Source organism: Betta splendens, chromosome 1 (genome assembly GCF_900634795.4).
Source record: "Betta splendens chromosome 1, fBetSpl5.4, whole genome shotgun sequence".
NCBI lineage: Eukaryota > Metazoa > Chordata > Actinopteri > Anabantiformes > Osphronemidae > Betta > Betta splendens.
The window spans coordinates 16,797,257-16,823,305 of NC_040881.3; the positions used below are offsets into that span (position 1 = coordinate 16,797,257).

The following is a 26,049-nucleotide window of genomic DNA, read 5'->3' on the forward strand; positions in this document are numbered from 1 at the left end:
CATTGTTAAAAACATATTTATTTCACAATCACAGTTTCAATGCTTTTTGTTTTTAATTGTATGATTCTCCTTTTCTCCATTTTACCCTTTCTCTCTTTCTCTATTAATCAAAAGCACTTCATCCAGATGTTGAATATTAATATCTGTATATTTATCAGAAAGATGATAGTATGTCAGACCATTGGATTTCAATCAATAAGAAGTAGCATGCAACTTTTGCATCACTTGTAACACAAAGTGTGACATGAGAGTAATGCAGTTATAATAAGCAGTTCCATAAGTGTATTTCTTCACTTCAGCTGACATCCAAAGTTTCTCTGCATCATGACCAAATATTCCATCCCTAAACATGTGGGTCTGTGTATAGCTGTCTGACACTCCTCCTCGGATGGCCAGTATTCAATCCAGGTTCGCTCATTAAGCACATACTGAAACCTATAGAGAGCAAAATACAAATCACACAAGAGTTTATTTATGCAGGCAATGAAATGAGCAAACATTAAAATACAACATGTAAAAACCAAAGAGGTTTTATTCCTCTTTACTCACGAGTTATTCTCTGTGTCTATGCTGATGTCTTTGGCCATGCCCATGACAAGGTAGGTTTTGCCCTGTGTCAGATTTAAAGCCTCCCTGCAGTGTGGGAAACTAAGAAACGTGCGCAGTTTGTCGTCTGGAGCAACATCAGTGCTATCTGTTATTTAAATTCAAGAAAAGTTAGGTACATGTAATACTGTGCACCTGCATATTTTAAAGCATTGTGAGTACAAGGCATGCTAACTTTCTGTCCTCTCCTGACTACAGATGACATGCATCATAACCAGCTGTAAGTAAATGACTGAAAATGAACTGTATGTAACTTATCATACATACTTTATAGAATGATTATGTTACTCTTTATTGCAAAGTTGTCTTCAAATGTTACAGTTGTCTTACTGTAACATTTGAAACTGTTCAAATATGATTTTTTTTTATGACAATGCACACTCACCTTCTTTGATAACTTTGATAACCCGCATGGTGTAAACGTCTGTGGCCAAATCTGCTTTCAACTCTTCTAGTCTCACTTTGTATACTGAGAACAGACAAGTTGTAAAATGTTAGCTGGTCACACACACGCACACATACACACACACACACAAACACACCACACACACTCAAACTCTTACCAAAATCTATTTTGCTGCCTTTCTCAGACTCACAGGCCTTAGTTGTGCGAACTTCATTGTCTATTTTTTCCTTTCTCTGCATATTGCAATTGTCTGGAAATTGACATCAGTACAAAGTTAGTAAACAGTCAAGGAAACAAGTTAGCACATGTGCTGAACGTGCAACTCATCATCCAATATTAAATAGTGAAGTGTCCACTTTGTAACCAAATATTGTTGCTGTCCAACAGCAGTGAATTACCACCTTAATGTGGTGGAGTGTTTGCCTGCCTTCATGATCCTGGCAGCTGTATAGTTGGGAAAATAAACAACCAGCTGATGTATAACTACTGTAGTAATGTGACACAATCTCTGGTGGCAATATGTCCCTTGTTTTAAAAGGTTTGATAGGTTTAAATTTTTCTTTTATGTTTTTGGTGGACTCTGACTTGAGTTTGTTACATTACAGCAAGTATATGTTTACACAGCTCACTTACCTTCAGCACATATGCATTCATTCTTTTGGCAGAGTCTCAATAGCTCTCCAGAGCGCCTCTGTGGGTGGTAAAACTTCACACAGGGTGTCTCTACAAAATCAAATAAAATGTAGATTTAATGTAGATTTAGGCCACTGCTTCCCAAATCAGAGTACATCAATACACGTAATATATTTCAAAGGGTAAATGAGGTTATGCTTATTAAAAATCAAAGACTCCAAGACTCAAGAAGCAACACAGGCGTAGTATTTACACAGCAACATGATGCAAATACCAACAACAATGATTAACAAGGTTTAGACAAATAACCTATTACTGTTACTGTTTGGATTTCGGGCCCCTGCTCTGTTCTTTTTTTTTTTTTTTTTTTTGACTTTTAGACTTACGGCTATTGTGCTGATGGTCATAGTATTCATAGACAGACACAGGCGCTGGTTGCAAGATACCAACTTTCAGAGTCTGGGTCATCCTGAATGCAATCTCCTCTGGGCGTTTGTGAGAAACCTATAAGAGATTTCCGTCAAGATACAAGTACTAGATAATGTGCAGTTGCATATTCGCACACACTGACTCCTACAGTACATGCTTGAGAGGGTGTGATTGGAACACTGAGCATGATCTTTACTACTTCAACCTATGTTATCCTTTTTAGTTTAGGACTAATTATATGACACCAATTTAAATTAAATGTAGATAAACAATACAGCTAAGGTCAATAATAAAATAAAAGAAAGGGAGAGGAGAAAACCTCACCTTATCTAAGTAGATAATGAGCGAGCCTCTGTCTGAGAGAACTTTGTCCATCTCATACTTTGAAATGCTGCGACCAAATCCTTTAGACAACTGCACAAGCGCGCACGCACGCACGCGCGCGCGCACACACACACACACACACACACACACACACACACACACACACACACACACACACACACACACACACACACACACACACACACACACACACACACACACAAAGTTATCCATCCTAATAACCTTAAGTAGAAATAAATAGATTAGATTGAAAGTGTGTGTGTGTGTGTGTGTGTGTGTGTGTGTGTGTGTGTGTGTCTTACTAAGTTCAGGTCATTTGTGTTAACAGTGAAGCCAGTCAGCAAACCAATATCCAAGATTGCCATGGTTGCATCACGCTGATCATCCTTATACCTGAGAAAGAATGGACACGATGATAGAGGATTGAAAATAATCCAATAATCCAATAAGCACCTATTATGAGTAATAATGTAATAATTCAGCATGACAACTGGAAAACGAGACAAATGCAAAGAGGAAAGTGTGAAAGGTTAATGCTGGGTAGAAAGTAATACATTTACATTAATGTGACACTACCATACCATACTTACAAAACTTCTATTTTCAGTTTGTATATACCTTCATCCTCACCAATCTTATCTGAAAGATCAAAGCACAAGAAACTACAAAAATCAAGAAAATCAAAAATCAGTTGAGATACTATGGTGCCATAGCACCTCTAGTACAGTAGGTGGTGCTGTGGATCAAAGCCATCCAGTCAATAATAGACTCTAGTCCGGGTTACAAAACAGTAATGTTGTCTTTAAGTCCTGTGTATGTGTGTCTAAGAACATTATCTGAACTCATGACTACACTGATGAAAATATTGTTGATAATGTCAAACCGTGCTAGTTAGTTATCAGTACAGAACGTCAAGCCATCGCAAAATAGACTCAATCTCGAATGCTTTACGTCTGTAGTGATCTAAATGATCACTACAGACATTCCATTTTCACAGCCAGACATGTTGATGCTTTTAACGTCATTTACAACCTAAATGTTTGGTTAAATGGGGTGGCAATAGTGCAGCTGGTTGGGAGGTCGTCCCTCTAACCGGTTGGTGGTTTGAGTCCCGCCATAGTCAATACAGTGTATGTCGAAGTGTCTTTGGGCAAGAAACTGAACCCCAAGTTGCCCCTGAGCGCCTTGCATGGCAGCTGCTGTTATCGGTGTGTGAACGTGAGACTGAATGGGTAAATGAGAAGCTACTGTAAAGCGCTTTGACCTGAAAGGGTGTATAAATGCGCTACATAAATGCACCCATGTACCACAAATTAATGGACTGGTCTGCTACCAGGGCACACACGATGGTGGTTTTAAACCAGCCTACAGACAATCCCTGTGTAAAAAACAGCCTTAAGTTACCTGGGAAAAATTGCACAGACAGGTTGAACTTCTGACAGCTGCTTTCCTTTTCTTCAGGCAGCGCATAATACCATGACACCATCTGAGACATAGAAGCTGAAAGTCATTTTTTAATAGGAATAAGCACCATTACATAAAAAAATCATAGATCAATAATTATTTTTACTGGTAATGTTTTTACATCAATCACTATTCTTTGTTTCATGGATTGATATTTAATAGCAATTCACAATTCTTCAAACCCATTCTGCTATATTTGTATTGTGTAAATCAGAGTAAACTAACACAATATACACAACAATACATTACGTGACCTACTTTTACTGTTGCTTCTCCTTTTCCAGTGGCAACGACTGTTATATTATTATTTATAGAGTTTACCTGTTGGGGTGGCACAGAATAATAGTACACATCAGAATGAAGCCGTAGTAGATAACTGAACATGCACAAAGATTAAGATGAATGTACCAAACTTTCACTGTATTTTTAGGTGCAAGTCTGTTGACATTCTGTTAAGAAGCACTACACAGCTGGCTACACGTGATAAACAGCTGCTAAAGCCGATAGGACCGAATCCCTTTACTGGGAGACTGTTTAAGCTTCTATAATAACTCCTCACTAGGAGACTAGGCCAGCTCAACTTAGAGTTTGGCACAGACGGACAAACAAGCGAGGACAATTGCAATTTACAATTAATTACCACCAGACAGACTCAACATTGCAATCATTTGATGAAAGAAATGGCAACAGTCAAGCTAATAATAACAAACTGAAAATCACCAAACAAAAAAAGTACTAAATACACAGAAAGAAGAAACGTACAGCACACTGAAATAACAGAGTACATGAAAGCACAAACCTTGACAAAGACAGACAGGACCACAACAGACAGTGTAGCATGTCAAGGAAATGCTGTGTAACAACTATGACAAACCAACAGGAGTGATTAAGTAACAGGCTATGGACTCAGATATAGATGATAACAATGACTAAACTGGGAACAGACAGAAAGTGACATCACACCACATACAGACAACAGGGCTGGGTTGCCAGACATTGAAAGTGATTGTCTCAACCAACAATGTATTGTCACATTTGACAAATGATGTCTGAGTGAAGACAAGTTGTAATGGCGGCCTTACGCACTTGTGTCTTTCATCATGGCTTCGGGACATGTACATTTTATGGTTGATATCAATTTACACTATACTTAGCGGCGCCTCACATGTTCGTTCCAATGTGTCTTGCCACATCTTCCTCACTAGTTTCTATTACTGCAGCAGTTATTGGTTGCACCTCACCTTAGACGTTCTGGTAAAATAGTGGCTTTCTCTGTTGAAATTGAAGCTCGGAGGTTTTGACCTGTCTGGCAGAAAGAGTTCCACATTCACATTATACTCCTCCTCTCTAGCGGCAACCCAATACTCAGCTATTGCCTGGTACACCATTATAGTAGCCTGAAAAGGGACATAGAGCGAAGAAAAGTGGCAAATCAGCTGACTAAAACAAATCGCTGCAAAAAACACAGCAACTACATAAAATTTAAAGGACAAAGAGGACTTGCACCTGAGTTGATCCATATCCTCCTCCATCTATCTGCTGTTGGTTGAACCATCTGACAACAGGTCTCGCCTCATCAAAGGCCTTTGATAATGAAAGTCAAGGAAATGCTTTCAAACTCTGTGGTTCATAGCTTATTCAATCAATCAGACATTTAAGTTAATCATAAGCAGTACAAATCATTTTAAATAATATAACTTCTCACTTTTTCAATTTTCAGAGCTTTTTACTTTGCATGTCTGCTGACATGTAAACGTTAACAAGTATAAGTCCTGGTCAGATACTGTAAAAATTAGTGGCAAGTACTCACCTTGGTCTTGACCAACGCCAACAGAGCATAAGCTGTGGCCTCCAGGGTGAAAAGATGTTTGTCTCGTACAGGCCAATGATCTGAGCCTGAGGAAGACACACATTTTACTGCTCATTTTATCAATCACAAAAAAGGAAAAACTTAACCAATTTCATTTCCACAAAAACATGATACTGATTTTAAAATAGATATTACAGCATATGCAAGCTATATTGTTTCTTATGTATCTTATGTATTATGTGACCATACTCTTGAACTTGTTGAGGATCTGCAGGTTGAGTTTGTTTTCATTGGCCAGGGCATACGATGCTATTGCAGCAGCATAAGGGTTGGTGAGGCCATGTAGATGCTTCTCCAGGTAGCTCACAGCTTCATTTCTACTAGCGTCTAGATTCTGTGAGGAAAAAAGAAAAATCCAAAACTGTTCAGACACCGTTCTGTTGTTGAATGAAGCAAATTTCTATCACTGAAAGTTTTAGATAAAAAAAAAAAAAAACTGCTCCTACTATTATTGTAACTTATCAAACAAATGTATATAAATAAATACAAAATAAAGACTAAAAAAAACTGTTTAACTTGATAAGAGTTGTTTGGCTAATGAATATTTTCTAAAATTTCGTGGACATGTTACAATGGGGGGAAACATAAACTAGAGAAGTGCTCACCGCGGGAAAACTACACAAACAAGACAAGAGGGAGGACCCAAATGCACAACCCGTAGACAGAACTGACAATCAAGGATTTAATGAAGGACCAAATAAGCACAAAGGAAAATAAAAACTAAGGGTGCTGCGAATGCAGGATTACAAATACAAATAAGAACACAAACTAAGACACATAACTAAACTAAAAACTACTGCATAGCAGGGAAAACTGATTGACACTAACCAACCTGATAACAGGAAACAAAATGACAAACATCCCAGGAGGACACTAAACAAAAGAAAATCAGAGTGCCCCCTGGTGGCATGGAAGCGACTCACAACAGGATAAGGCTTTGCATATTTTGAAACACTTCACTACTCATATGATACGATACAAAATGACTTTAATTATCCCATAATGGGAAAATTTGTTGCAGCAATAGACAAATAGTCAAAAAACAGGATAAGAGAACAATAACTACTGTACTGAAAGAAACTAGGTATTAGGTAAATTTAAGAGTGAAGAATATTGTGTCTGCATGCTGTGTATGTTTACAGTGTCAAAGAAGCACAGATGAATGGTGTTGTGAAGTATTGTGACTATGAGGCCAAATTCCCTTCATACAGTAATGCAAAGATTTGTGCCCTCATAGCGTAGTGGATAGAAAAGACTAGGCCACCACTGTTTGACAAGGCCCGGGGCTCAAGTGCAGTTGTTTCATTATTTTCCAGGTTGGGACAGGTTCAGTCTGTTGGCCTTAGCAGCCGACACCCAGCAAATGTAGCACTTAATAGAGGCATAACTAAACTGTATTGTACTGTGTGTGACTACGGTGGTACTCACATCAATCCCGTTACATATCTTGCCTGACTCCTGCATAGCGATAAGGCAGAAGGCTGTCATGGAGACACCTGAATCTGTGCCTTTCACATCACCCTAAGTGCAAAGGTGTAATTTTTGTCAGTTTTCTAAACCCATACACAAAAAACTGAGCCCTTCTATTTAACAAGTTTTATATTATCATGACTCACAATCATCTCTCCGTGAATGATTGTTCCAACTTCAGTAAACATGCCAGATTTCTGTGTTTTCATCAAGAACTTTACAGCGTCACAGATCACGTCTTTGTTCATTCCTACAAGATGGCTAGCCATGGCAAACACCTTGGTAACATAAGCTGTCAGCCTTCAAGAGAAGAGAGGAAAGAAATGAGGTTTAGCTACATTCTCTAACATCCTCTTAGTTAGTGAGAATATGGATGTGCAAATGAGTTTGAGACTTAGGATGATTTACCATGTGCTGCCTATTTCATGTTCGGGAAATACAGCAAAAGACCCATCATCTTTATGGAAGGCAAGTTCATTATGGTAACCTGGACAAAGGTAATGCCCATTAGCTTTATCCAACATCATTACTCTAGTAGCAGTAGCAGTGTCTAAATTGGCTTTTAGGAGTTCTGCTTATTTGTGTCCTCCTCTTTTAGGCTTCCTGAAATCTGGGTAAATAATAAATGTCTGTATGACCCTACCAGTTTCGATGTGTTGAAGAGCTTCTGCCCGTTTATCAAGGCCCACAGTTTCCCACTGGTTGGTTTTGTCCAGGTAAACAGTTGCAATGACAGGCAGAGTCATTGAGATCATGTTCTGCTCCCCACAGCCTGAAGGCTGTTTGATCAGGGTACCCATAGACTTGCCACTGAGTGCGTTCTCTACTAATGCACTTAACTGCTCTCTGCCTGAGTAAACCAAAGAAGAAACACAGAATCAGACATGCAAAGATCTTTTTCAAACTGGTTAATTCAAGCAGATGTTACAGTATCTTACCTGTCACAGAGATCAGAGATCGTGTTAGTTGCTTAGTGTTTGGAACTAAATGTTTCTCAAGTATTTCACTGTTAATGACTTCGACTTTTTTGTCACCTTGAGGAGGAAGTTGGGGTCTCATTAAATGGCATAACAGACTACAGATAATGTCACAGTCTTTAATTATTAAAAGCCCCTACCTGTCTTAGTAAGCTGAAAGGTTACACTCTTTAAAGAATTTTTCAATATGCCTTCAGGCTGTAAACAATATTTATCAGTGTTATTTTATAACAGGATATTATAAATTTTTTAACTGTTATCAGAATATGTAAACAATATGCTTTTCATACTTTTTTGTGTCACTACAAGATGAACAAAACAGAGTCCTATTGCTTACCACCACCAGCAGTTTTCTCTCAATTCCATCACGCAATGGCAGATCTGAGTTTGAAACAAATGCTTTGACCTCAATTTTGAGTTCGCCTTCCTTCATAGGAATAATGACGAATGGCACAGATCGTGTAGATTTGCTTCCAACATTAACCTTTTGGCGATATTTCCCACGCTTAGAGGCTGAACTGCATACATCTGGGTTCTCAATCAGGTCAATAGTCACCTAATGGAAAAATTCAAATATGATAATATTTATAGGTTTAGAGAATTCTGAAATGCTGCTTTAGTGGCATTTTGCATCGGGTCACATTCACCAGGTTCCGTAAATTCAGTGACAGATTAATTCTGATGGTTGTCTTAACAGGTTATTTTCTTAATTTCAATGGCTTTTAATCTAATCAAAAGCCATAAAGACAGATGACAGTTTTGCTGTAAACATGGAAGAGGTGATTTACTGTACAATGAAAAAGACTTAAGAGACAGTTGGTCCTTCTGGCCTGCCGGGGACGCTGTGGTTCTGTTTTTGTGTGGTCTTTATGTTTGTGACACAACAAATGTTGCCTTGTTTGACACTACCTTGTTGCATTTCACATCTCTCTGGTTGGTTCTGTGCTCAGTTGTCTGTAATGTTCTTTGCGTGTTTCATGTTCTTTGTAATTTCACCCATGTTTAGTTCAGAACTAAACTAGTTTAGTTTGTACTTCCTTGTCTGTGTCTGCATTCTTTTATTGAACCATTTATACCATTTGTCAGTCTGCGGCTCGATGCCTTTGGGTCTTCCCTATTTGTTCTCCAGGTTTGGCTCTGTGTGGGAGGCTTCACTGTTTCTGTGTGGGGGATTAGTCAGCCTTAGCGGCCAGAGGCTTTCCTGGGTCAGCTCCGAGTGAGCAATTAACGTAGCTTCTATTAAAGTGAATCACCTTGTGCAATTAAGTTTATAATTGATACTATATTGCACGTAAAAAAAACAAATCTGCATGTGAGAAATAAATTTAAATTTGTTTTTCAGTTTATTTTTTCTGACTTTCTATTTGAAATTTTCCTGCAGCAGAAGTAATTGTATATAAACAATATATTAAATTAAATTAAATTAATTAAAATAAATTTATCATGCATTAGGAAAATATTTCACGGCTATAAAAACTGGTCCCAGCGTGGATTTTGAAAACAATGTATAAATCGTGATATAAGCAACTGACAACTAGTAGAAAATGTTACAGTATGTAGTACAGTAGACAGAACAGTTCAGCTTACATCAGCACCCTCCTCACTGTAGTTGTGAAGAATCGCTTTAATTTCCAGCTGTTCCCCACGGACAGCGGAATAAGGCAGTCGGAGGTCAATGAAGAAGACCTTTTGAACTTTTACTTCTAGTGGATCAGCCACACAGATACCTTAGAGATAAGAATAACAAGTTTAGAATGAAACAGTGAATTCAAATAATGGTAAAATCTCTTCCAGTTTGAATTCTTACTATGCGTTGCTGAAAGGCTGATGGCAGTAAGCTGCCATGTTGTGATTGAATCCTTTAGCATTTCTGAGAGTGGAGACTCTTGAGTTTCACTGAAATGCACAATAAAGAAGTTAGTCTTGGTAATTAAATAAGGGCAGTAATGTGGATATGGAGTAATGTGTGTCAAGCGTATTTTTAATTATGATGCGTAAAACCTGAGAATGAACACAGTAATGATTTACATTATAGTTATATTACAGGATATGCTGAATTTCTGCTTCATTGAGAGCATATACGTCATGTACAGTAAGTACATAACAGTCCTAATTTTACTGAATCTATTTTAGAGAAGTCACTTATTTGAAGTGTGTGTTTTCACCATTTAGGGTTATGTCCAGGGCAAGGAGGTAATTTGATATTATACCACATCCAACTTTCAGGGAAAGAGCTGCGTGAAACAATTTCACTTGTATCCATGTCACTATTTTCTTCTTCCTCACCTGTTTAAACAAATATAATCATTACATGTGCATTGAAAGTAATGAATTTGGATATATAACAACAGCATTAGTCCTTCATACTGTAGACCCGATGGTGCTTGTCACAACCACCTTTTGCAGTGGTTGGATTTAGCATTGTGTCCAAAGTAAGTGAGGCAATACACAATACATATAAACTTGCAGCAACAGCTGTCATTGCTGCGTGAGGCTTCTTTAACTGAAACAAGCGTAGAAGTTTAACTTCGGCTTAAGGTTTCAATAGGTTTTCTATTACCTTATTCCGCAGCTCTAAGCAGACAAACAGTATTAAACTGAAAATCTAGATGAAATATTGGCCATTTCTCAGTTTAAGTGTGTAACAGAAACTGGTTTCAGTAAATGACCATTTCTCTCTCTGTGTCTTACTGCGAGCCAGCAGGAGACTGTCCTGCCTCCTCTCATCTTGCTGGTCTTTCAGCTCCTTGCAGCAGCGTAGGAAGGCCTCCACACAGGCTGCACCTTCCACGATGTACTCACTGCGCCTCTCACAGTCGTATGAGAGGGGCGTGTCCCTCATTCCGTCCAAACAACAGTCACGTTGTATTTTTTCTTCATACTGACTCACTGAAAAATGGAGAGAGATGTAAAGAGAACAAAATGAGAAGGAACCATGTGGAAAATGGAAATGGGATATTTTCAGCTTTTGTGTAATAATTCTATGGATTTTGCCATCATCAACAAACACGATATGGAAATTTTTCTGATGATTCAGCAGTCCTATATTACAGCATCTTGCAGTTCTTACCTAAGCTGGTTTTGACGTCCATTATAGTGCTTGCCCGTTTCCTCCTGCTTGGCACTGGACATTTTGTTTCTGGAAATCACAAGTACAATAGCTCCTAAACACAACCTAAGAGGCATAACTCTGCAAATGAATTCTGTTAACAGAGTGAGTTTGACAGGATGCAGGCCACTAAAAAAATGCATGATTTCTATGCATGATCACACTCATTCAGTCACTACTTTTGTTCATAATGATGTTAAAGAACCTAAAGCAATATATATCAAAGAATTATCTTTGATGGGTACAGTGTTGTATAGCTTGTCACCAGCATTTTATACTGTATTTTCAAACACTTTTCACTTTCGCAATCATTCTGTCCCAACATAATGTTTGAGTAGAAATAATACTTTGTTACATTTTATCTAACAGGTACCGTAATTAGATTGAGGTCACTTCCTAAATGTGTAATTATTCTAATTAGTTGGATTCCTCCCCAACATCACAAAACTGCTCAGTCTTATGATGGAACTAAAGGAACCCTGGAAGTGTCACCTTGTCTGTATGGGCTTCCAGGAGCCAAGTTGGTCTTAAACAATAGTCCTGCATCGTGAAACACATGCATTGCATCCCTGCCTCCACCTGGCGTGCATCCCGTGTCATACGTCTCTACCATGTCCCATATCTGAGTGGAAGGGATGTGGGCAAAATTACTTTCATGTAACATTGAATGGTCCAAACTGATGTTTTAGATATTAGATAAAAATCTTTTGATAGATACATTGTTTTATTTACCTTTTTCTGACTGAGGCGGTGTTTGGTGTTTAGGACGTAGACACCTTTGTCAACTGCCACCAATCCCACTGTGGCCCCAGGATCTCCAATGACCTTAAACTTAAATGTTCCGCGAGGAGCAAAGGGGTAGGAATGTGGTGCAGGTTCTAGCTTCAACTGAAAGAAGAAGGACGGAATTGATTTAGATTTGTGGTCATATAACAAATACAGTAAACATAAAACCTGTGTTGTAGCTGCTCTTTGCATTAAGTTAATGACACAACAGTCCCTTATCTCGATGCATGCGTGTAGTGCGTCTTACACACCGAGCCCATGCAGGTGTCCTCCACATCCACCCAAACAGAGTCTGAGACCACTTCGTTTGCATTTGTATGGTAGTAGGCCACGATTCTGAATGATGGCAGCATGTCCTTGGTAACAAAGACTGTTAGAGATATCACTGGTCTTGGTGCAATTCGACCGTGGTTCACCAGCTGGCCTTTGCTAAGAATCTGAAAATATACATTCAACCATTAACTGGATTCAGTTCATGCATGTGTTATCAAACATGTGATGTCTCACCAAGTACGTGATGTCTCACCAAGTACGTGATGTCATATTTTGCATTTATGGGCTCTTTGAGGTTGAGAGTGACTTTCAAGTTGTCTCCTAGTCGTACTTCATCTGAACCCAAGCCTGCAATAATAGTATTGACCATTTACCATAGGGAAACACAAGGATGCTTATCATCTTATAGTCTTTCAGCATATTCCTTACCTATATAGATATATTGACCGTTGCTGGTGGTATATGGGGTAGCTGTCATGGTGGCTGATGCTTGGGTTATACCCGGGACGTTTGTCTTTGCCTTCACACACACATTTGCATATTGTTATAATCAACATAGACTGATCCTAATACTTTACATTATTGAGGTGCCTTAATAAATGAGTGACGGTTCCACACAGTGCGCAGAACAAAAAACATTGCAATCACATTTTTCATGTACAGTTGGACACATTAATGTGGAGCAATATGAACATTTACATACTTGAATTATCAGTGGTTCGGGTTCTGATTTTGTGTTTATGGAAAGCCTTGCAATGCCATTGGCTGTGGTTTTCCCTGTTGTCTCATATGGCACCGCCTCCAGCAACACATTAATTCCCCTCGCTGGGGTTCCATCAGGGTTTGTGACTTCAACCTGTCATCATAGAAACAATGACACAGTGTGTTTGAGTAGGGGATTCACTTTGTTATTAGGAGGAAATAACACCAGAATCAGATTTTTTTTCTACTTAAATAAAAGACAGAACAGAAAGCCTAAAGATTTGTAAACATTTTTCACAGCACAGTCTCATATGATGTAATGAAATCAAAGAAAAGCAATATGTATCACCTTCATTTAACATACAATATTTGTACATTACCACAGCATCGAAGGGCATTCCTGGTTTGAAATATCTGGATGTTTTCTTGAAGTTGATGCTGTAAGGTGATGTGACAATCCGGATGTCTTTCAGCTGTGCCTCCACCATTTCACCTCCTGTGCAAATATACAGTATTTGCAAATATATATATATATACAGTATTTATTTATATATACACCGATGCCCAAGAGGTACAGCCAGATGACCATACCTGAAGCACTCGAAACTGCCAAGCAAAGGCTACAAGCCTTGGCCAGCCGCCTAAAGAGATACACCAGAGATAACGAAGCCAGACGAATAAACCGGCTGTTCGCAACACAACCTGCGAAAGTGTACTCTCAATGGCAGGGTAATAACAACAGAGCAGACCCACCAAGGCTGGAAACTGAACAGTACTGGAAGGGCATATGGGAAAGGGAGGCGTCACACAACAGTGATGCACAGTGGCTGGTGGATCTGAGGGAAGACCACAGCAACCTCCCTGAACAGAATCCAGTGACTATCACAGTGGCAGACATCCAACATAGAGTCTCAGGTATGAAAAACTGGACAGCACCTGGCCCTGACATGATCCACGCCTACTGGCTAAAGAAGCTCACTGCAATCCATGAGCGCCTGGCAGCACAAATGAACCAGCTGCTAAGGGATGGGACTCACCCTGAATGGCTAACCGAAGGGCGAACGATCCTGATAATGAAGGATCCCTCAAAGGGCACAGTCCCATCCAACTACCGGCCAATAACCTGTCTCTCCACAACATGGAAGCTCATGTCAGGCATCATCGCAGCTAAGATAAGTGGGCACATGAGTCAATACATGAGCGAAGCACAGAAGGGCATTGGTAAGGATACCAGAGGAGCCAAACACCAACTCCTGGTAGACAGAACAGTCGCCCAAGACTGCAGAATGCGACACACCAACCTGTGCACAGCCTGGATCGACTACAAGAAAGCCTATGACTCAATGCCACACACATGGATCACTGAATGCTTGGAGCTGTACAACATCAACAGAACTCTAAGGGCCTTCATTGCAAACTCGATGAGGTTGTGGAGAACCACCCTTGAAGCCAATGGGAAGCCACTTGCCCAAGTATCCATCAAATGTGGCATATACCAAGGAGATGCACTGTCCCCACTGCTGTTCTGCATAGGTCTGAACCCCCTCAGCCAAATAATAAACAAGACTGGCTATGGATACCGACTCCGGAACGGGGCCACCATAAGTCACCTCCTCTACATGGATGACATCAAGCTGTACGCCAAGAGTGAGCGAGACATCGACTCACTGATCCACACCACCAGGATCTACAGCTCGGACATCGGGATGTCATTCGGGCTCGAGAAATGTGGGAGGATGGTGACAAAGAGAGGCAAGGTAATCCACACAGAAGGGGTCTCACTCCCAGAAGGAACAATAGCAGACATTGAGGACAATTACAAGTACCTTGGAATACCACAGGCAAACGGCAACCTTGAACAGGCAACAAGGAATGCGGCAACAGCCAAATACCTCCAATGAGTAAGGCAAGTCCTAAGAAGCCAGCTCAATGGCAAGAACAAATCCCGGGCAATAAACAGCTACGCTCTGCCAGTGATCAGATACCCTGCGGGAATAATAAGGTGGCCAAAGGAAGAGATACAGACCACAGATGTTAAGACACGAAAGCTCCTCACCATGCATGGAGGGTTCCACCCCAAATCCAGCACCCTGAGACTGTACGCTAGCCGCAAGGAAGGAGGCCGAGGACTAGTGAGCGTGAGAGCCACTATCCAGGATGAAACATCCAAGATCCATAAGTACATCAAGGATAAGGCCCTGACAGATGACGTGCTGAGTGAATGTCTCAGGCAGTGGAGAACAGAGGATGAGATGCTGGAAGAGGGACCATCATGGGAGGACAAGCCCTTGCACGGGATGTACCACTGGAACATAACTGAAGTGGCTGATCTCAACAAATCCTACCAATGGCTTGAAAGGGCTGGGCTGAAGGACAGCACAGAGGCACTCATCCTGGCCGCACAGGAGCAGGCCCTGAGCACCAGAGCCATAGAGGCCCAGATCTACCACACCAGACAAGACCCAAGGTGTAGACTGTGCAAAGAGGCCCCAGAGACGGTCCAGCACATAACTGCAGGGTGTAAGATGCTGGCAGGCAAAGCATACATGGAACGCCATAACCAAGTGGCTGGCATAGTATACAGGAACATCTGCGCGGAGTATGGACTGGAAACCCCAAGGTCAAAGTGGGAAACACCTCCCAAGGTGGTAGAGAACGAGCGAGCCAAATTCCTGTGGGACTTCCAGATCCAGACTGACAGAATGGTAATGGCGAACCAACCAGACATTGTGGTGGTGGATAAAGAGCAGAGGAAAGCCGTAGTGGTGGATGTGGCAATACCAAGCGATGGCAACATCAGGAAAAAGGAACATGAGAAACTAGAGAAATACCAAGGGCTCAGAGAAGAACTGGAGAAGGCTTGGAAGGTGAAGGCCACAGTGGTGCCTGTGGTGATCGGAGCACTAGGGGCTGTGACCCCCAAACTGGAGGAGTGGCTACGACAGATCCCTGGAAAAACATCCGAAATCTCAGTCCAGAAAAGTGCAATCCTAGGAACAGCAAGGATACTGCGCAGAACCCTCAAGCTCCCTGGCCTCTGGTAGAGGACCCGAGCTTGGAAAGGGGATGAGACCACCCGCGGAGGGTGAGAATAGAGTGTGTATATATATACATACATACACACTATACATGCACACACACACACACGTACACACACACACGTATATATATATATATATATATATATATATATATATATATATATATATATATATATATATATATATATATATATATATATATATGCTTTTGCTTTTTTATATGTATGTGCTTTTGTTACTTACCGTTTTCGGTGAGCACACTGACAGACACATACACCGAACTCCCCACCAGGCCAAGGATATCTTGGAAAACCTCTGTAATGTGCTCTTTCTTCAGTTCACCAACTGCTTTACCATTCTCAATCTAATGTGGATTATTATAAAGACACTGTAGAATGTACAGTCTCAAGGTACAATTATGTAGTAAATATATGTACATGATAATGTACTAACTCACATGTTTTCTTTGAATGGAACTGGGAAAGCTTTTCTTTTGACCATCATGCTCAACTCCAAAAATCACATATGCCACCCCAGACACTTCTTGACCAAAAAGGTACCTAAAAAGCAGATTGAGTTAAAAAATGGTGTGGTATGATGAGTTCCTGATGGCTTTTTTATGTGTACTGTAGGTGTTAAGGTAATTGATACAACTTATAAAAACACGCTTCCAAAGCTGGTCTCTAAACCCAAATACAGTAACAAGAACGGTCACTTACACAGCACTAATACTGACAGTGAACTCGGAGCTGTCCACATGGAAGAATGGCACGTCAGGTGACAGTTTCACCTCAAAACTAGGCAGCACTGTAAAATAAATGGTAGTTCATTTGAGAAGTACTGTATGTGAATGTTGTAGAGGGTTTAAATTGCTCAGTGAAAGATGGACCCACCATATTCTTTGACCTCAAACTCTGCTGTGAAACTCTCCTGAGGGTTGTCATGGAACCTGGCCACTAATGTCCACAGTCCAGGGCTACGCACACAGAACCGAGCGAACACTCAAATACAATAAATAATTCATTGACTGAGAAAACATGTCATTTTGCACCACAGAATGTCTGACTCAGGCTGTGTTAGTAAAACAACATAACTGACGCATACTGTAACAGTGCTACAGAATAATGTATTGTTTCTTTGTGTAATTAGCGTATAACTGTTGGAGCGGAGCTACATGGTTAAGGTAGCACATTAGGCAGATCTTTAGTTGCCCTTTCTACATGACAGATTCAGCGTGACAACCAACCTTTGCCCAATACAAACACAAAACCAGAGTGCTTACACAACAGTTAACTCAACTGAAACAAAATGAAACTCTGACCTGACGATGTCTCCTAGCTGGTAACTGTGAGTGTAGAGCCCTGATTCCAGAGACTTCACAGCAATTGGTAAAGTTATTTTGTTGGGGGTCTGAAAATAAAAAAACATAAAACCACTGTTTGTGAATAGCAACAGTTTATGACAGAGATGAAGAAACAATACATGTAATAAAACTGTACTACTATTATGTGTCAGCTCCTTTTTACCACTTCATTTGGTGGCCTTTAGGGAGAGACAAGACAGATTTGCCCAGTTGGGTTAAACTATTTTATAAAGTCTTTGAGACGTAAATTTATGTAAAGTCTAATTTTAAAATACATAAAATATGAATTTTAATTTCCTGTAGATTTGGTTGATATATAAAATAAAATTGTATACCACAATCTCAATATCAATGGAAGGAGGAGCATTAGTTTCTTTGTCGTTCTCTACTGGTTCCATGCTGGGCTTTACTCCAAACATCCGGTATTGAACTGTAAAGCAGATAAAGAGAGTAAAGTTTGTGTTGCATCGACCATATCCTAATATCTCGTATAGTTGCTTTGTAAAACGTTCTGACTACAAAGTTTTTGTTTATTTTTTGTAACATTTTACAAACTTTTAATGTTAACATTATACCAGTAATAAGTGATACAGTAATGTAATGTAGAGTAATACTTAACCTACCAACACTGTTGGGTGTGTAAAGGGTCTTGTCTGTCTGAATGAAGATGTACCCAGACTGGAAGGAAACTAAAACTATTTTTTCCAGTTCAGCCCCTGGAAATGTAGCTTGCAAGTAGACGTACTGCTTCATGGTGGGGTCCTTACTGAAGTCTGTAGCAGGGACCTGAATCCAGTATATAAAAGGCAGATCAACAGAACACAAAACTAAACAAAATTGTGTTTGTATCAATATTTGGTCTTATTATTGTTGTTGTTAATAATAATAATAATAATAATAATAATAATAATAATAATAATAATAATAATAATAATAATAATAATAATAATAATAATAATAATAATAATAATAAACAGCCTTACAGTAATTTCTGCAAGTGACTGGAATTTGTTCGTCTTGTTAAGGTTCACAGATTTTTCATCCAATATTAAGGATTTGCTTGGGTAGTTCATCACTTTGATTACGACGTTGAAGTCATTATTATCGACACAGTCTTGACACTCCACAAAGATCTTCTCTGTTGTTCCAACCCGGAATAAATTGGGAGCAGACATCACCTTCCTGGAGAGAAGTTGAGAAAGCGGTAGAGTGTGAGTCCTGAAGAATCAAGACTAACAACATTTCACATTCAGTGCATTTATAATACGAATCTCCAATAAACCTGTCAGCATACAAGTATTGAGAGGAAATTGGATAGGACACTGTGATGGATGTCATCTCCATTACATATAAACTCAACTGCTGAGTGGGGGATAACTGAGAAGGTCTGTAGGATGGTTACTGATGTGGCTCACGTTATTGTGGCAAGTGTTAAAAAATTACATATTAGACACATTTATTGCTTTGCCCACATGCTAAACCTCATTGTGAAAAAATCCCTAGGGTACTTCAAATCTAGCCAAGGAGTAGTTATACACTATACAAGTCAATATAGGAATGCCACAAAAGAAACTCAATCAAGAGGTAAATACAAGATGAAACAGCAGAAATTCAGTGAGTGGGTGGACACGCTGTCTGTGTCCACAACCCTTGATCCACGGTTCAAAAAGACTGGGTTTAGCAATCACAGCAATGTTGCTGTTGAAAGGCTAGCAAGGGAGTGTGCCAGCCTCATTGATGGTCATCAACATCTGCCAGTGCAAGTGAAAAATACCACACCTTGTGGTCTTTGCTGGATCGTTCTTGTTGTCATAGACCCTCCCCGTGAGGAGATACAGGTGCGCATAATTAATGATGGAAGGTGCCAGAAAGAAAAGGGCGGAGAGAGAAGAGAACGAAGAGCTGGGCAGGAGACACAGGACTAGAGAGAGACAAGACGAGATGAGACCTTGACCTTTAACAAGACGTTTAATTCACACATAAATGTTTACAGGAAAACACCAAGTTAAAAAATAAAAGATGTGATCAAACTAATGAGTAAAAAAACACTTTTTTACATAATAACATAAATAATAATAATAAAAAAAAATCTGTGAGTTTCTCACTCATTCAAATTCTGCCAAAAATTAAGGACAAGCAGGCCTTGAGTCACCAAACACAACACACCCTTATATCCCCAAAGAAAAACAAAACTATCTAATTTTTTAAAAAGAAATTTAAAGGTGCCTGCACATGCAAAATTCACTTGGACATTCTGGTACATTTATATGACTCCCTGGTTTATGATAAGACACTCCTGGTGTGTTAGAAGTACGCCCCCTACTTATTTCACATTTTTGAGAGTTTATCCAATCCGGTTCAAGAACCATCGTTCGTTGTTGGTTGCTCCAACCAGAATCACAGCCTTTTCATTTTACCAGCGGAGCAAGAAAGGAGAACTTTATGTTATTTACTTGTAAATGGACCGGTGCCGGCACCTACCGAGCCTGTCGCGTGTACGTCGTAGCCCAAGTAGACCTGTGAATTTGGGTTATGGCAAGTTCTATCTAAATCTAACGTGTGTTGTTGCTTATCTAGTCAGTTACTTAAGCTGTAAACGTGACATGTTTTTTTTTAAACAGGCTGACGCATGCCAGCTACCAAAACGCGAGGAGGTTGCTTCTCAAACTGATGCCACTGCAGGCTGTGGACACACGGCTACTTTGTAGAAGAGTTGTTGCTCACCTCAGGAGCAAAGGTATGTACATTTAACAGCCGTATAATCATTTGTTGTCCAATAGGCAGTTTTATTTGACATTTGACAGTTTTATTTGGATTTCACATTTCAGTTGTAGTATTCATAATCTGATCTATATTATTGTCTATATATTTACTCTGTATGCAGTTGGTCAACTTATTATATTATATATATATATATATATATATATATATATATATATATATATATATATATATATATATATATATATATATTGTAGTCTGTTGACGTGTAATTTGTAACTCTAGTGGTTTGGAGCAGATTATGCGGAAAATGTGATGGAGACCATCTTCAATAAAGTCCTGCTGGACCCAGGTCGTTCTATGGAGGACCCTATTAACATCCCTGTCCCACCGGCCCTCTGAGCAGAATTTGAGCAACCTGACAGAAAGGAGATCATTAATGCCATGCCAAGATTTAACAAACCAGCACTATAAAAGCTAATTTGAAAGAGTGTTTGCTCCAAACACCATTAAAACTGACCTAACTACCTCTATATATTGTTTACATTTGGGAAGGTTGTGAGATACATAGGAAATATTGGACATTTCATTAATCTGCTATTCTATTCATACTCATTCTAATCATACTGGCTCCAGTCCTGGATCATCAACCATTCATGACAGTAGGTTTGGCAACTGGTTCAGGCATCTTGAGGTAATTTAAATCAATAAATTAAATTAAATGTGAAATTGCCAGTTAGACCTACCTTGCGCCAGTCGAAGTGTAACCACTTCAACAGCCTCCCATTCGACTTCAGAGTAAGATTTTGGATTAAACTTATAGTTGAACTCCACTACGAGGAGCATGAAAAAAGCGTGTGCATTGACCTTTAACCTTGAGGCCACAAGGCTTTTAAACAGAATTTCAACATCTGAACATCCCACCCCTTTCATTTTGTTCCTCCTTGTAAGCCAAAGGCTCATTTTTGCCTAACCACTGAGGGAATTTAACCAACAGACCCTCTGACTTTAGGAAGCCCTGTAAACGGGACCAAATATAAAAACTTTCCTCTTTAAATCTTGCTCCATCCCCTCAAACCACCGTGTTTGGAAGTCAGTCTGGAACAGTCGAGCCAGAGGTGCTGCAAGCACTCCTTTGTTAAAGAAAAAGAACACTCTCCACCCACTGTCCTAATAAAATGTGCCACATGTCTGTTCGTAGTCACAGCCCCGTGTATAATCCTCCACTGTAGATCTGCAGTATGCTTCTCTATAGGAGGCTTATACAGGGACCTCCAGCTTCCTCTAGGAGAAGAACCTGGCGGCAAGAGACCCGACCACTTCGACTCCAGCAAATCCACAAGACAGCTTCTGTTGTTCACCTTCACTGCTACCCAATAAAAGCATTTCCTCAATGTCATCGATAGTTTCGTTAGCTCAGGTGCCCGAAAGGACAGCAATGCCCCATCTCACTCACCTCCTTCCCCTGTAGTGGCACTAACTCCCAATAGAGGAAAGGCCGGCCAGTCCGTCAGTTTGTCCTTCGCCACAGATCTTCCTATAGCTTCTCTAAAAAGACCAGGCAGACTGGCCCTCACCTCCTCCATCAACTTTTGCAGACATCTTGTTGATCTGGACCCTGTCCTCTGGCTCAGCGTTATGGCTGCAATCCAATTCCCATCTTTCATCAGCCCCTCCAACTTTGTGACCCCGGTTGACACCAGCATCCTCTGTACACTCACTGACAAAAGGTTGAAAAACAGGGGCTCCTCTGCCACACATCCATAGAACATTTTACAGTCTCTGTCGATCTTTATTGTCTTCCTCCACACCCGAATCATTGACTGATGAAAGGAAGAATCCCGTGAAGGATTTATCATATTGCAATTCCATTACTCTGCGGAGGAGTACTGTCGCTGTTTCTGTCCACATTTGCGGATCGTGATATAAGTACCGCTGAGCCCTTTGCAGGCGAAAGGCAGCGACATCACTCTTCAGGTCCAACAATCCCTGGCCTCCTTCCAACAATGGCAAATATAGCACCACCGCCCAAGTCCAGTGCACATCTCCCCAGAAGAAATCCACTAGCCTCCTCTGGATATCCTTTACTAGTGTTTCTGGAGGCTCCATCATCACAGTGAATTTGTGCCAAAGCATAGAAGCAGCCAGGTTATTAACCATCAGGACCCTTCGCCTATAGGACAACTGGGGGAGGATCCAGGTCCACTTAGACAGTCGGGCACTCACTTTTTCAACCAACCCTTCCCAATTTTTATTCTGAAAGCCCTCACTGCCCAAATAACACCCAGGCTCTTAATACCCCCTGTGCCCCATTGCAGCCCTGCAGGTAAAACTGTCTGAGTTTTACCTCTCCATTCTCCCAAGATGAGACCCTCACTCTTCGCCCAATTTACCCCTAGCTGAAGAAGCTAGTTTATAAACATCATCTGCATAAGCCTCTGTCAAAAGCCTTCTCCTGATCTAATGAAAGAACACCCACATCGAATTCATTCACTTTAGACAGGTCAATAATATCACGCAGGAAAAATAAATTGTCCATTATAGTCCGATTTCGTACGCAATATGATTGGCTCTTATGCACAATCAACCCAACAAACTCTTTCAATCTGTTTGCAAGTCATTTGGCAAATATTTTATGATCAGTGCATAACAGTGACACTGGTCTCCAGTTCTTCAACAGCCCAAGGTCTCCTTTTTTGGGCAGAAGTGTCACTATGGCCCTTGTACAACTACTCGGCAACCTCCCCGAATCCATGCAGTCTGCAAAAACTTCAACCAAGTCTTTTCCCAAAACATCCCAAAAGCACTTGAAAAACTCCGCAGGCCATCAAATCTCTGCTGATCGACCGCTGCCTAGCTGTTGCCCTGCTTTAGACATCTCAACCAACGAGATTTCTTGCTCCAGCAGGGAGGACTTTGGCAACCCCTCCTGGAGCGCCTTCAGTCCGGTCTGCAACTGCCTGCACCGAACAGCTCCGTGTAGAAGTCAATGGCAATTCTTCTCATCATGGCAGGCTCCGTAATTATAGATCCATTCTGTAGTTTTAGATGTTTCATCACATTTTCCTCCCGCACTTTCTTCTCAAGGTTAAAGAAAAAAGCTGTCGGGTCATCCATATCTCTAACAGTTAAAATTCTATTCCTAATTAAAGCCCTCTTAGCTTTCTCATGCATAAACTGGCTTAATAATAAGTTTTCTCTCACCCCACCTATTAACTTATCCTCCAGCACCCTTATCTCTTTCTCCAACTTGTTTATGTAGTTTCTTCCTAGACTTACGGTATGCATCATAAATCGTTCACAAAAGGTTTTTATCTGAGACTTCTCAACCCCCCACCAGAGGCCCAGATTCTCAAAATCTCCCCTCCTCAGCTTCCACAGACTCCAAAGCTCAGCAAAAGCTTCACAAAAAACTTTATCATGTACTAGCCCAACATTGAACTGCAAATAAGGATATCGCTGACATTGTGCAACCAGCGACAGGTCTGTTGTCACCAAATGGTGGTCCGAAAACCCCACCGGTGATATTGTAGATGCAGTCAGTAGACTACAGTAAGTCTCATCTATATAAATCCTGTTTAACCTAGCTGCCCTAACACTTTCTTGAGTCACCCTGACCCATGTGTACTGTTTACTATCTCTGTTAAAAACCCTCCAGACGTCCACCGCTTCATTCATTACCTCCAACAACAGGGAGGCAGATGGTAAATGTGGTTCCCCCGTATTCCTATCCACCTGAGGGTGTGCGGTACAGTTCCAATCACCCCCTAAAATCACTATAGAACTGCTATCGAGCTGCTTAATGGTATCACGCAGCTTCCGAAACTGCTCCAACCTGCGTGAACTGGAATTATGTGAATAAACATTGATAAACCTAAAACATGGCCATGGCTCAGGAAAACCTGCCCTTTCCAGTCAGCTTCATTTTCATTTGCACTATGTGTCCCTTGTAAAAAGAGAACATCTATGCTTTTGGCCCTAATTAGCCAAGACCGTGACCCGCCACTCCTTGTCCCTCCCTCCATTAATGAGTGTTCCAATCCTCAGCCTCTCCATGAGGAGTAGGAATAAACAGAAACAGAGGGAACAGAAAGAAGCAGTAAATCTAGTGGAAATGCGAAATTTAGCCTTAGGCAACTAGGGTCATTTAAGAATACGTTATGCTGTTTTATTCATTTCGAAACGCTTATCCCTCTTCTCTTTCCTTAAGTTTGTCAGTAACTTTTTCAATCTGAATCTCTTTTGTTTGCTTAGTTGATCATAAGTAGCCTTCCTCATCTCTTTCATAACAGAGCGAATAAAAACATCCACATTAAAGAATTCAGTTACCTCTAACGACTGTCTACCATAGGTCTCGTCTAAAAATTCATTAATCTCTGACAATGAATACGATTAGCCGCAACGCGAACCCCGTGTTTCAGCGACAGGGGAGGCGAACCCTCCATGACCACCTGCAAACAGCCGACTACTGCTCACACCTGATCCTCAAACAAGTTAGAAACAAGTTTAATTACCTTATCACCGAAGAAAGAAACATAGAAAAGTATCCAGAAAAGTCCCGAATCATTCACCAACTCCACACGCTCCACACCTGTTCGAACACTCGCGCTCTCCCCACGTTCCCAGCATGCACCGCAGAGGAGAGGAGACGACGAACGGAACGTGCAGCGACGGGACTGGAATCGAAGAGGCCACAGACGCCGACGAGTCAAGGAGGGTGCGACCGCCGCGGCCCAGGCAGCTCTACACGGTGGCTCGTTAACGCCGCGTGGAAGACGATACCAACACCTGGAGACGCCAACGCCAAGTGCGTGGTGGACTCCGGAGTCTGACACTGACGAGGCTGGGAACACACCCAGGGAAATGTAAAGCCCGACTTTTTTTATATATTTTAAATATAACTGATTGTTTGGTGTCTAGTTTTAATGCCACGTGGATTTTAAACATTGTATGATGACATGTTTGTCCTCTTACAGAACAAAGTAACAGTAAGTTAATAAAGTGTGGTTTATTTGAATATGAAATCTCTCTCATCTAAATCCTTTTTAATAAATGACTTGATAAGTGACCATCACATAGATCTGTTCTGTCTCACTGAAACCTGGCTGCAGCAGGATGAATATGTTACTTTAAATGAGTCGACTCCAGTGAGTCACATCAACTATCATGTTCCTAGAAGTACAGGTAGAGGTGGAGGAGTAGCAGCAATTTATAACTCAGATTTATTAATTACTCCTAAACGTAAACATAGTTATAACTCATTTGAGAGCATCACTCTGAGCCTTTCTCACCCAGACTCTAAAACTCTGAAGCCAGTTGTGTTTTGTATTGTTTACCATCCTCCTCCTCCATAATCAGAGTTCCTAAATGAATTCTTTCAATTTTTATCTGACTTAGTTCTTAGCACAGATAAAGTCATTGTAGTGGGAGACTTTAACATTCATTCATTGAACAGCATATAGCATGCATGTGCTACACTGTAGATGTGCATCAAAATGATCATTTGGTAACAAAATGTAATACTTTCCACATTCATTCCACATACATTCCACAAAAGCAATCACATTGAAAGAGACAAGGAAGGTTTACTCACAACAATGATGAATCACTTTGAGTGATCAGGGACAGAAAGGCCAGAAGCCACAGCTGGGTCCCACCAGATCCCATTCTTCTACCGCTGTGCAGTAGGACTCAGGACTCTGAGTCCTACTGCACAGCGACCTCCTTTTATCCCCTCTCCTCCCATCATCTGCACCTCTTTCCTTGATGAATAGAAATGACATTGTGACATACAGTAGTTACTGATTTAATGTATCTGGGAAACATCTGAGACTTTGCAAATTTAAATAAAAGA

The 26,049-nt window shown here is 40.5% G+C and overlaps 1 protein-coding gene across 3 annotated transcripts; it reads right to left on the reverse strand.

The window, feature by feature from the left end:
• Window positions 1-25,945, reverse strand: LOC114851145 (complement C3-like). Of its 3 annotated transcripts, none has more exons than XM_029142747.3 (43): window positions 25,789-25,945; window positions 18,458-18,656; window positions 18,098-18,260; window positions 17,810-17,904; window positions 17,433-17,521; window positions 17,005-17,087; window positions 16,831-16,918; window positions 16,569-16,671; window positions 16,355-16,475; window positions 13,451-13,566; window positions 13,072-13,224; window positions 12,798-12,888; window positions 12,622-12,716; window positions 12,347-12,532; window positions 12,042-12,197; window positions 11,802-11,931; window positions 11,271-11,339; window positions 10,892-11,089; window positions 10,366-10,486; window positions 10,008-10,096; window positions 9,788-9,927; window positions 8,538-8,756; window positions 8,341-8,398; window positions 8,162-8,257; window positions 7,867-8,073; window positions 7,632-7,710; window positions 7,370-7,523; window positions 7,182-7,274; window positions 5,943-6,087; window positions 5,694-5,779; window positions 5,390-5,467; window positions 5,125-5,280; window positions 4,142-4,204; window positions 3,824-3,905; window positions 3,010-3,058; window positions 2,722-2,812; window positions 2,399-2,488; window positions 2,032-2,149; window positions 1,646-1,735; window positions 1,170-1,262; window positions 992-1,075; window positions 550-694; window positions 1-435 (listed from the first exon to the last, which is right to left on the reverse strand). In XM_029142747.3, the coding sequence occupies exons 1-43, from the start codon at window positions 25,860-25,862 to the stop codon at window positions 291-293; spliced, it is 4,980 nt and encodes a 1,659-aa protein (XP_028998580.1). In that variant the 5' UTR covers window positions 25,863-25,945; the 3' UTR covers window positions 1-290. The 3 variants fall into 3 exon arrangements, with proteins under 3 accessions (XP_028998580.1, XP_055367624.1, XP_028998589.1); XM_055511649.1 differs by lacking the exon at window positions 25,789-25,945 and adding an exon at window positions 24,787-24,839; XM_029142756.3 differs by lacking the exon at window positions 25,789-25,945 and adding an exon at window positions 24,710-24,836.
• Between the last annotated feature and the right edge of the window lie 104 nt (window positions 25,946-26,049).